This window comes from Gorilla gorilla, chromosome 10 (genome assembly GCF_029281585.2).
Source record: "Gorilla gorilla gorilla isolate KB3781 chromosome 10, NHGRI_mGorGor1-v2.1_pri, whole genome shotgun sequence".
Taxonomy (NCBI): Eukaryota; Metazoa; Chordata; class Mammalia; order Primates; family Hominidae; genus Gorilla; species Gorilla gorilla.
This window is the reverse complement of record NC_073234.2, coordinates 118319540-118332696: the sequence shown is the minus strand read 5'-3', so window position 1 is coordinate 118332696 and position 13157 is coordinate 118319540. Positions and strand designations below refer to the sequence as shown.

The 13157-nt window shown below is 38.0% G+C and overlaps 1 protein-coding gene across 1 annotated transcript in view; it reads left to right on the top strand.

The window, feature by feature from the left end:
• Positions 1-13157, top strand: part of PAH (phenylalanine hydroxylase) — a 78950-nt gene that overhangs the window by 9827 nt on the left and 55966 nt on the right. The window contains exon 3 of the mRNA XM_004053779.5: positions 12256-12439. Coding sequence (XP_004053827.1) covers positions 12256-12439 — 184 coding nt within the window. The remainder of the gene's footprint in view (positions 1-12255; positions 12440-13157) is intronic.

The window sequence follows — 13157 nt, the reverse complement described above, 5'->3', positions numbered from 1 at the left end:
AGAAAAGAAGGAAAAAGATGCTGCGTTAAGAGAGAGAATCAAATTCTAGTATTTGTGGAACCGCATTATGCAATGAGCTGGGCACATATGACTCTTCATTTAATCCGCATTAAACTAAGTGAAGGTGGTACTCTCACTTTATGGATGAGGGAACTGAGGTTCAGAGCAGTTGAGTAATTTGCTCAAGATCACACAGCTAATGTGCAGTGGAAATGGCATTGAACTCTGAATCTCAGATTCCGAAGCCCATGATCTTTCTATTACACCCCACACCTCTGCCAAATACAGCTATCCCTGAACATCTGAATCACTCTGGAGTTTTTTTAAAAATGCAAATATCCTGGTCCCAGTCTCTCATTCTTGGGGGGAGGGGGCAAAAGTACCTGTCTCTGGGTATTTTTTCTTTCATATTGAAAAATGCGTTTAAATGCAAGACAATTAACTACTAATATTCCTTCCATCTATTATCAACCGCTGTTAACATTTTGACATATCACTTTCATTTTTTCCTGTGTCATTGCAGTTTCAAATATTACAAATTAACATATCATTTCTTAAGAAAAAAATTAGAAGATAAAGCTACAGTCTTTTCTCATCTCTCCTCTATCCTGATCATTCTAATTCTACAAACTTTCTAGCCAAGACAGCATCATTATGAGTTTAGCATATTTCCTTCCAGTCCTTTGGAAAAGTATGTTGTTATTGACAAGTGTCATGCTATGCACATTGGTCTGCAGCCTCTTTCAGTAAGCACAATGGAGTGGACAAGAGGATGGACTCCATGGATGCAGGGCTGTGGCTTAGAGAGGGTCGCTTGACTTCTCTGTGCCTCAGTTCCTCATCTGTAAAATGGAAATAGTAATCGTATCTGCTTCATAGGGTAGTTCTAAAGATTAAATCACCTAATGCATGTGATCTAAAGAGTAAATCACTTAATGCGCCCTCAGAATATTTATTAACTGTTAAGTAAGAATTACTATATATATATTTTGTGAATGCAACATTTAAAAAATGTATACATGTTGATACATATAGATCAGGTTCATAACTTTTAACCTCTGAAGTATAGTTCTTAATATCTGTGTATCATATTTTATTTATCATCCCTCTATTTTTGGCATCCATGGTGTTTTCTAGTTTCTATAGTCACAGACAATTCTGCAGTATTTTGTTCAATTTTTTTGGTAAGTAATATGCAAAAATTTCTTTAGGGTAGATACCTAGAAGTGGAATCTGGTCGTAGGATATGGACATTTTTAGTTTTAATCAGAACTACAAAGTTTTTCTCCAAATGTCCTGTAAGAATTTATACTCCCACTGGTTCAACATGAGAATACTCATTTCTCTATACATTTAAGAATATATGCTTATTATTGCCTTTAATCTTGAACAATATAATGAGTGAAATGTGGTAATTTGTTGATTTAATGTTCATTTTTTTGACTATTAGTGAGATGTAGGTCATATTTCATAACATTTATAATTTGTCTTTTTGTAAATTGTGATTTGTCTACACATTGTATTTTTTGTGGCAAATGTGCCTTTTTCTTACCAATTTTTTGACATTTTATATACTCTGAATACTGTTATGTATGTTACAAAGATTTTCTCCCAGTCTTTCTCATTTTACTTGGGTTTATGGTATAATTTGTCATATTGAAATTTAAAATTCTGATATAATCAATACTTTCAGTCATTTTTTCATGTGTTTTGGATTTTTGTTTGTTCTTGAATTTTTTTTTTTTTTTTAATTCCACTGGTGACTCTGATGCCAAGTCGGGAATGAGAACCATTGTTCTAAGCTATTGCCCGGGAAGGGGTTCTTGCTGTGCATGAGAGACTGTGTTATCACTTCACATGAATTAAGTCATATTTAATACTCATCACAGTGCTGTGGGGAGTCAGCGATGCCATACCGATTTTAGAGAGGAGGAAACTAAACCTCAGAGACTCAGTAGCTTGTCTAAGGTAGACAAGGTGGTAGGACTTCAGAAATTGACCTAGGCCTATTATGCTAAAACCTCCGGGCTCATATTTTTTTTAATCAGAGAAAAACCAATTGTTATGAGAAAGCAGAATGACACAGCAGTTATTTTGCATCTCTTTTTGTTGTAAAGAGAACGATCTTTAGACTGGGAATGTTGAAACAAAACATTGAGAGCCAAGAGAAGCTTGGCTGGTAGATCTTGGTACCCTGTCCTTGGACTAGTGACTTCACCCCATCACCTATCTGTTACTTACAAGGGGGTGAATCACGGAGCTATCTGGGGCCAAGGTTTTATGAGAAATCAAGAGATCACTATTTGCCCGTAGAAGAATTCATATCTTTGGTTCCAAACATTATAGTAGCCCCATGTTATGACATAAAGAGTAGGAGGAATATAGGCTTGATATTGGGCATCTAAATCCCAGATCTACCAGTGATTGACTTACTGGTCTTGCTATGCCTGGTGTGACTCTGAGGCCACAGAAGATGCTCACACAATTTTTATTCCTTTACCCCTTTCGCGTGTTTTGTTTTACCCCATCAGGAATCTTTGAGAAAGCGTGAAGATGAGAAAGATGTTGGAAGACTAGGGAGAGTAGAAAGCTTTGATTTTAAAGTGTTGTTTTTTGTTTTAATGAAAATCTAGAATGAATGACTTGTATTGTTTGTGAATACTTACAGAAAAATGGCAATGAGTAATAAGAGCTGGGGTTGAGCCATTCGCCAGAAGACAAGTAGCTTGGCAGAGCAGGGGGACTGTGGTGTGCATAGTCTACTCGGGTGTTTACATCTCTCCCAACATCTTTGTGAATGAAATGGAGAAGCAAGCCATAGATGAAAATACGGATGAGACCTTTAAGCTGTGCAGTTTACAACACATTTCTGGACCCTATAAAATGAAATTAAAGGAAATAAGTGGCAAAACAAATGAAATAATCTAGACTACACTTTAGAGCAGTGTTTCCCAAATAATATTCTGTCAAAATCTGTATGATAGTAGGTATTTTATCAGAAAAGAATTCCAAGGGTCATTATATCTGAAAAATTCCACATCTAGGTTTTAGAGAGCCATAGTGCACATGAACTTATTAAAGACTCTGAGAAGTTCTGTAGCGAGGAAACCTGTTCAGTGTAATCTCACTCAGCATTTCCTATATGTATTTACCATGGGACCCTGTTTAGGGAAGATCTCTTAATATCTTCCAGGCACTAGTGTTCCACTAAACTCATGCTGTTTTAGAGTTATGAACTCCAAACTATCAGTGATAACCTAGGTTTGGGGTCCTGAGGGATGGAATGGCATTGGGGTTAAGGATATACCATCTAGAGTCAAACTGTTTGGATTCAGAACCCAGTTGCACAACCTGTGAGCTTGAAGACCTCAAGAAAAGTATTTAACTTCTTAGTGGCTAGGTTTCCTCATTCTAAAAATTAAGATAAGAAGTAGAAGTTCTAGTGAATTGGGGCCAAATGATTAGGAGTATACCAAAACCCTTACCTGCTAACCTACAAACATCCCACTGACCTCAGTAGATTGTTCCAACTTTCAATTATTTATGCATTGGTTTAAACATTTTCTGTAGCACTCTATATTTTTAGCCTCTACTAGCTCATGTCCACGCCTTTTAGGAAAACACTCTCCTGAGAGTCTTTACTGTAAGTGGCTTAGTAATGGGCTACAAAATGAGAAGCAGGCTCCTGGGGGAAGTACACTGTTCACCTTACCACGTATTCTCTAGGGAAGGGAACAAGCAAACAAGCAGATGTACAGAGCTCTGAGCTCCAAGGTCGTCTTTGACGTATGTGGGTAGGTTCAAAGACAGCATCATTCAATTGATGAAGGCACAGAGGCTCAGACTAAACAAGCTTCCAGGAGCTAGACACTTAGAGACAAAAACTGCTTTAGAATTTACCCTCCATTTTTACAGTAGACAGATCTTTTGGAAGCAAATGGGAAAGGCACAGTATCTATTAGTCATACCCACTTTTTTGTGCCCTACTCCTGCCTAGGGGATCCACTCCTCCCCCTCATCAGATATTCAATGATCTCATCAGATACCCAGTGATCATGACCTCATCAGATATTCAGAGATCAATGACCTCATCAGATATTCAATGATCACAGAGGTTGTGGCCTATTGATAGCATATCAGTTGTGATTATTGCTCCATAAGGTTGTTTTTTTTGTTTGTTTTTGTGTGTGTGTGTGTGTGTGTTTTTTTTTTTTTTTTTTTGAGACAGAATCTCACTCTATCCCCCAGGCTACAGTACAGTGGTACGATCTCAGCCCACCTCAACCTCCACCTCCCTGGTTCAAGAGACTCTCTTGCCTCAGCTTCCTGAGTAGCTGGGATTACAGGCACCTGCCACTATGCCCGGCTAATTTTTGTATTTTTAGTTGAGACGGGGTTTCACTATGTTGGCCAGGCTGTTCTCGAACTCCTGACCTCAGGTGATCCACCTGCCTTGGCCTCCCAGAGTGCTGGGATTACAGGCGTGAGCCACTGCGCCCAGCCCACAAGGTCTTTTTGACCTAGAATATTTTACCAGTTTGGTGGTATAGGAAAAGAAACACAAAGAAAAGACAGTTCTTTTCCCTAAAGGTGTGAGCTGAGCCAGATTAAGCTGCAATCCTGGCTTTCTCCTGCAAGGAGTCTACTCTGAGTTAGGCAGCCCCAACTACCTGGAAGGGAGGGTGGGGGAAGAAATAATCTCATGAAGTGGGAGGTGACTGAAAGAAAAAATGTCCAAAGAATCACACAGGAGACATGCCAAGAGGAAGCAAGAGTGAGATCCCAAAAGATGGTCTTGGGGTTTCCTGTAAATGCCAGTGGGTTTAATTTCCATATTGTTGGTCAACTGGGGCATTGTTGGCCCTCCCAGAAGAGGAAATCAGTGAAACATGTAAGAAGTTCCATCAGTATCTCCTTGCGACTTCTCCAACCTTTGCAACTACCGTATCTCACCCCAAATACTGTTGTTGCCCCAGACAGTTCCTGTCTTGTCCCACTACAGTCTAGTCTTAAAACAGCTGCCAGAATGTGTCTTTTAAAACATGAATCAAATGATACCTATCTTCTGCCTAATTACCTCTCATAGCTTCTTATACCACTCAGAGTGAAAACCAAACAAAGTTCAGGTAATGGCCAAAATGGCCTTCCATGATCTATTCCTGGTAACTTCTCTGCCTGGTGTCTTCACACCCCCACTTCCTGCTTACTCTGCCCCAGTCACACCGGCCTCCTTGTTGGTCTGCCCTCACATTGTGCATTCTCTTACCCCAGGACCCTTGCACTGGCTGTTCCCTCACGTTTTTCTCCCTCACTGATTTCAGGTTCATGCTTAAAGGTTACCTGTTTATTTTTTTATGACTTCGTGGCTGCATTGTTTAAAAATAGCACTCCCATGCACAATGGTGTAGCCAGTCCCTCTTTCCTGCTTCATCTTTCTCCATGGTGCTGACCACCATCTGAAGACTGTATATTTTACTTATTTACCATAACTACTGTTTGTCTCCTCCTTTGAGAACATAAAGCTCCACAAGGGCAGAGATTTTTTTTTCTGCTTTTCCCACTGTTACATTCCAGCACCTAGAACAGTGGTTAACACAAAAATGGTGCTTAACTGAGTGAATTATTGAATGGTCCTGTCTATTTACCTAAGACCAGTGATTTAGGGCATTTTTTGTAAATGTCTTTGATGTTGTCCCCAGCAACCTCTGAAATAGGCCAGGACATAACTTCACTTAAGTTTACTCCAAGACAACAGCACATAGTGGTCCAAGAAGTTCTCCCTTGCCAGTCTATTCTCATCTCAAAAGATGCCTAGGCTTTCCTTCTTTTTGAACTGTGCTCTCAAAAAAAAAAAAAAATTTAAAAAAAGAGCTGAGAAAAATTTAGGGTAAAACAAATATTGAAGGATAAAATTACACATAAAATGTAATGTGCTCCATCTTTCAGAGAAATGGGTATCTATACCAAGTTGAGGAGGCAGAGTATAAGGATACCTACTGAATATATATTAATGAAGACAAAAATTATTAGGTGCAGACAAAAATTGTTGGGTGCTTTTGCTTTTTTAAACTCTCATTAAGCTGCCAGGTAATATTATCTTTATTTTAAACACAGAATACCAACTTCAGAATGGCCAATTAATATATCCAAAGGTAGTGAGTAGCAGAACCAGAATTTGAACTCAGATAGCCCACATACTTGCAAGATACCATCCTCTCTTTTCAATGAATAAGATAGAGGAGGAGGAGGAGACGGGGTGCCCCGTATGCAGTCAAAAGAAGATCCAGAAAGACAAGCCAACTTTTCACCATTATGAACCCTGTTTCTATAGTTTTATTTGCTTGTGACCAATCCCCCTTTAGAAAGGCTTTCTTAAAGGATAGGAGAAGAAAGTGGTTTCTGGTGAATCCTTAGAAAAATTGGTGATTCATTTCACCTTGCCTATATCTTCTGTTTGAATCCTGATTAGCAAGGTTTTGTGCTGCCATCTTTTATGCATAAATTAAATATTAGACAAATCGTGAAATTGTTTTTGGAAAGTTCAAGCCTTTATTGCCTTCCCCTAGATGCCCACTTGGAGTAATATCAAGAGTGCTTTCTTTATCCCTCAGCAAAGATGTGGTGAGTGTATATGGGTCAATTTGTAAACCTACACAAACCTCTTGTTGAAAAGTAAAAATTCATTTGTTAAAAGTATGATCCTAATCAGGCTTGTAAATTAACTTTTGAGGCTCTCTTAGCAATCAAAATTATTGGTTTCTAAGGATCCATACTAGTAAATTAGAAAGACGCCAATAAGGAAATTACATGCCAAACTGGAGGGTTATTTTTTAACAAATTGACTCAAAGGGAAAGAAATGATTTAAACAATTCAGCTCTGTGTTCAGTGTGTAATTAACCAGAAACTTCACTCATATAAGACTTTTGCCTAGTAAGTAGCACTTACATAACTCCCACACCCCACCCCCCATTTGTTAGCCCGGGCATAATTTTTTAAACATTTTTAAATAATCCCATACCTATATCTATTATAAGTATTTACCCCAATGGTTATCATTATAACCATTTAACAAATAAAGTTAAGTTTTCATTATAAAAGTAATAAATGTGGCTGGGCACAGTGGCTCACGCCTGTAATCCCGGCACTTTGGGAGGCTGAGGCAGGCGGATCACGAAGTCAGGAGATCAAGACCATCCTGGTTAACACGGTGAAACCTCATCTCTACTAAAAATACAGAAAATTAGCCAGGCGTGGTGGCAGGTGCCAGTAGTCCCTGCTACTCATGAGGCTGAGGCAGGAGAATGGCATGAACCTGGGAGGCTGAGCTTGTAGTGAGCCGAGATCACGCCACTGCACTCCAGCCTGGGTGACAGAGCAAGACTCCATCTCAAAAAAAAAAAAAAAAAAAAAAAAAAAAAAAAAAAGCAATAAGTGTTTCTAGGAAACTTGAACTATGATTTTAAAAAAAGAGAAAGAAGGAAACAAAATCATCCCTAAGCCCTTCATCTAGAGACCGCCACTGCACTCATGTCTTGAAGTGCTTACTGACACATTTTTTAATACATGTTGTTGTTTTTGTTACTCACTTTTTAATGATTGCCTAATCTTCCGTTGTGTAATTATACCACAGTCCACTTCATCATTCCTCTATTATGGGAGTTTAGTTAGCTTAGAAGTTTTGGTGAAATGCTATGTGAATTTTCCCATAAGTTAAATCTCTAGCACTAGAAAAACTGAGTCATAAAACATAAATTGTTTTATTGTTATCCTCAAAGCTGTGGAAGTGGATGCTTCCAGGGGTGGGGTATGAGTGATGAGCACTGCATCCTATGGTCTGCTTCCCAGAACTTCTTCTTTGCTCCCCTCCCTTCCAAAACTCTCCAACAAATAAGCGTGCCAGAGGTGTGTCCATTCTCGGTTCTTGGATTTGCTGTGCTCTCAGCTCTACATAAGGCAGGGATTGGTTATGTCTTCTTTTGAAGTTTCATCTTAGGTAAATAGTAGGTGGAACCTACCCATTCTCTTTATTCCTGAGCCAAGAAGGATGACATTGCTCTTTGCTTTGTTTGACAAGTAATCTCTGTTTGCCAGAGAAAGCTTCAGATCTATCTCTATCTCTCTGGCATTACCTCCTCACTATTCTCTCTCTCCCTAGTGGGGGCCCCTCTGTGGGTTTCCCTAGCCACAGCCCTCAGGGGTGTGTTGTCAGCAGTTGGAGCCATAAATAATTGCTGCACCGTGAGCCTGTTTGAGGTTATTTATTATATTTACTACACCCAGAGGTTTTAATTATTTGTGTTTGACATAATGGTAGTAATAATAATAAAAGTTGATACTTGTGGAGTGCTCACTGTATGTATGCCTGGCAGGAAAGGCAGTGTGGTTAAAAAACTAATGACTGAAATTAGAAAAAAAAATGGGCCTCGCTCTCTAGCTACTTACAGCCAAGCACCTTCATCTCTGATTTTATTTTTTTATGTCTCCCTTAACCTTTTCAAAGGATTGTTGGGATGGTCACAGAAAAGAATTCTATACTATAAAGTGATACTTAAGTATGAAAAGGCATCACTACAGTTCTTTTGAACCTTATACCATTAATGATCAAGGCAAAAGATACACCTCTTCAACTACAAGTTCAGTGAATTTTAATTTTTTGAAATTTTAGAGTTATTTAGTTATATTTTCAGATACTTTCTGTCCATTTAAATATTGGAATAACCCGTATTATGTGTTTGTTTGTTTTAATAAAGTGTATATAATACTCCTTGGTTTTCTTCAAAATAAATAGCGTTACTAAGGAAATCACATACTTTCTGACTAAGTAGCAGATGATTTGCTGGGCATTTATGTTAGAGGACCAACTAAAATAAATGACTTTGTTTTTGTAATAACCATAAGAGCTAAAATATCACCATCTAAAGACATTGAAATTGAGAAGCTGTAGTAAATAATCATTATTTTCACATTTTTATGGCATTTAATGAAAGCAGCTTCCCAGCTCTTTGCACGAATGTGGGAGTGGGATGTTTCCATGCTTAGCAAGTGCTTTCAGCAGGAAAACACTGACTGATGACTGCAGGTTGAAATCTTTGTGTTGGGGGTTCACTGTATTATTTTAGTAGACTTTGCCAAGTGTTGCTGCTGACCAACATTCATTTTTTAGTTCATTTCTGCTTCAGAACCAGTGTAAAGAGTCCAGGTTTTACAAGAAAACTGTGGCATAATTACAAATGAGCTCCAGTCCCCCACAGCCCATTCTTGGAAAGGGACAAGACAGATGTAAATAAAACTCTTGGGTCAGCCAGCCTAATATTTTTTAGAGGATACATTTGGACAAATTATACAACCCACATTGTGCTTCTTATTTATGTGTGGTTATTTTGCACCCAGCACTCAGCAGATGCCATAGTAATCCAGAGGAGTCCAAGGAATTTGGTTCTACAATTAGGGACATTTGAGACATCAAGCAAACTCTGATACTCAGGCAGTTATTGCCTTTGAGAAAGAAGTTATTGCCTTTTTTCTGATAATGCATCACAGCTACATTCCTTAAAAACTCTAAGACTATTTATACTTGTGATGTTCCAACATTTTTTGAGAGCATTTTAAAAATTGTTTTTTCACTGAGGTGTTTAAGAATAGCCAAGAATAAATGTCGGTTTGAATTTTATATATATATATATATATATATATATATATACACACACACACACATATATGTGAGAGTTAATATGAAAATATAAAAAATTATTACAAATCAGTAAAAAATCTCTATAATAAGAAAATGGTATAAACTGATAATTCATAAAAGAAATGCAAATGGCCACTAAACCTAGGAAAAATGTTTAGTGTCATCAGCAGTTAAATAAAAACTTGAACAATGAGTTATTTGCTGTTTTCATCTGTCAAGTCAAGAATATTGAAAATCCTTAAAGGTAGTACAGGTGAGAAACATGGATCCTCTAGTGGAAAGATAGAAGAGATGAGTATAGACTTTCTGGAAGGCAATGGGACAATATATAGAGAATCTTTAAAGGGTAGTTTCTGATTAAACAATTTGACCCCTAGGCATTTATTCTGAGAAATCAGTTAGACAAGTAGGCAAAACTTTATGTATATTGCTGACTGTTATTTCTAGTGGCAGAAAAACAAGAAGCAACATACCCATCACTAGGGTATTGGTTAAAGAATTTATGACCACATCTGTGCTGCGGATCATCAGGCAGCCATTAAAAATGGTCTGATGAGGGTACGAATGGCTAATGTAAAAGCAGGAAATATCTTATTCATCCTTGCATTGTCCAAGTACCTAGCCTGGCCCATGATATTTGATTTAAAGACGATATTCCTCAGGGAGATATGATGTGCTCTTTTCTTCCCGTTGGATTCCTGAAATTCTCTTTATTTAGCCACATAGACACCAGAGTAATAGTCAAATCTGAGGGTGGCATGGAATATGATGGACTTTTTCCATTTTCCTACCCACAAACTCTTCTCATATCCTTGGATAATTTTGATCCTTTTGAGGTGATTATAGAAGACGTCCTGAATGTAATATCTTCTTACCATTTCCACTCCCACCAACATAGACATAGCCACCTTCACGTCTTGTCTGCATTTCAGCAATGGCCTCTTGACAGGACTTGCTTGGTCTATCTTATCCCTTAAAGTTCATTCTCAACATAGAAATTAGACTGGTCCTTTTAAGCCTATGAGATCATATTCTTCCTCTGCTCAAAATCTTGCAAAGATCCCTATTTCTTTCAGAATCAAAACCATAATTCTTAAAATGGCCTGCAATGACCCTGTGATTATTCTGACACTGTCTCCTGTTATTTTCCCCTTGACCTCCTCCACTCTCATCAACCCACCTTGTGGCTGTCTCTTCAACAGGCTGGGCATGCTGCCACCTTCCGGCCTTCACCTCTCTCAACTCCTTTAGGACTGTACATAAATCTTGCCATCCCAATGAGGCCCCATGTGCCTGCCCTATTTAGTCCTGCAATCTGCCCTCACCCTGCCTCAAGAATGCCCATTTGCTTCCTCCTGCTCTGTGTTGCATTTTTGCCTTAGTCCTTCTCATGATAACATGCACAAATGAGTTTCTGTTTGTTGTTTGTATCCCCTCAACTTGAATGTAAGCTTTATAAAGGAAAGCATCTTTATTTTGTTCACTGGTGGATCCCAAGCCACTAGAAGGATGATTGGCCACTGTTCGGTGTTACAAATGTATATATTTATTGAATAGCTAGAATGGAAAGTAATTATATATATATATATATATATATATATATATATATTTTTTTTTTTTTTTTTTTTTGAGACAGTCTCGCTCTGTCGCCCAGGCTGGAGTGCAGTGGCGCGATCTTGGCTCACTGCAACTTCCACCTCCGTGGTTCAAGCAATTCCCCTGTCTCAGCCTCCCAAGTAGCTGGGATTGGGATTACAGGCACACACCACCATGCCCAGCTAATTCTTTTGTGTTTTTAGCAGAGACAGGGTTTCACCATGTTGGCCAGACTTGTCTGCAACTCCTGACCTCAGGCAATCTGCCCACCTCGGCCCCTCAAAGTGCTGGGATTATAGGCGTGAGCCACAGTGCCAGGCCTATATAAATATATTAGTGGTAATTATATTAGATAATTTTTACTGAGCATTTACTATGTGCCAAGTGGTGCACGTGTATCATATCATCCAACACTCCCAATGAACTTAAGAAGCAGGTATAATTAAGACCAGCAAGTTACAGATGGAAAAACTGAGGAATAGAAACATGAAAGTACATCGTCTCACAAGCAATAAATTTAGGTATTAGATATAAATCAAATAAGTCTGACCCCCTATTCAAGCAGAACAATGTTGCTTCTATATTATTTATTTATTGTAATTCCATAGAATTTCATTTGGAAAGTGGGGGTGTTTCCTACATAAATATTTTTGGCAGCCACTGTCCTAAATATTTTAACCAAATCAAAATCTTATAGTGGCAATTCTAGGCCTTTAGCAGATTTTCATGTGATTAAATTGTGACATGTGAACTAACTGCCCCACCTCCTGCCACTTAGTACTTGGTTTTAAAGAAGAAAAAGTAAACAACTTTTGCAAATTTAAGGACTTTTTTCTACTCTTATAAAAATAATTGTATTCTTGAACTCTCCATTTTGTTGTGTTAGGTTTTCTTGTTCTGGTTCTGCATCTTTGGCCTGCGTTAGTTCCAGTCACTGTCTCCTCACCCTCCCCATTCTCTCTTCTAGGAGAATGATATAAACCTGACCCACATTGAATCTAGACCTTCTCGTTTAAAGAAAGATGAGTACGAATTTTTCACCCATTTGGATAAACGTAGCCTGCCTGCTCTGACAAACATCATCAAGATCTTGAGGCATGACATTGGTGCCACTGTCCATGAGCTTTCACGAGATAAGAAGAAAGACACAGGTAAGAATTAGAGGAATTTTGCAACATAAGTAACTCCACACTATCTTCATAAAATAACAGCAATATACATATTTAACAGCATATTTAAATATATGTATATTTAATATATATTGCAGTTATTTTGCGGAAGCAAAATAATATATATGTATTGGAAATAATGCCTTGGAAGACTGTTTGGGGGATTAAATGAGTGGACATAGGTTGGGGACCTAGGCAAGTGCCTGGTATATTTTAGACATATAATGAATTTTAGTTATTTTTCACCTTCCTAAAGATAGCTATTTCTTTTTTTTTTTTTTACTTTATAAGCTTTTAATTTTTATTTATTTTTATTGTTCTCTCTCTTTTTTCTTTCAACTTTTATTTTAAATTCAGGGTTATATGTACAGGTTTGTTACATGGGTAAATTGTGTGTCATGGGAATTTGGTGTACAGATAATTTTGTCACCCAGGTGATCAGCATACTACCCAATAAGTAGTATCTAATTTTCAACAAAACCCATGAAAGCAAGCAATGAAGAAAGGAATTCCTAGTCAATAAATACTGCTGGGATAACTCGAAAGCCATATGCAGAAAATTGAAACTGGACCACTGCCTTTTACCATATACAAAAATCAACTCAAGATGGTTGAATGGATTTTTGAATCTCTCCACTCCAACCAGAGGGATCTCTTCAAGTCCTTTTCATAACATGCCAATTCCAGAGCTGGAGATACC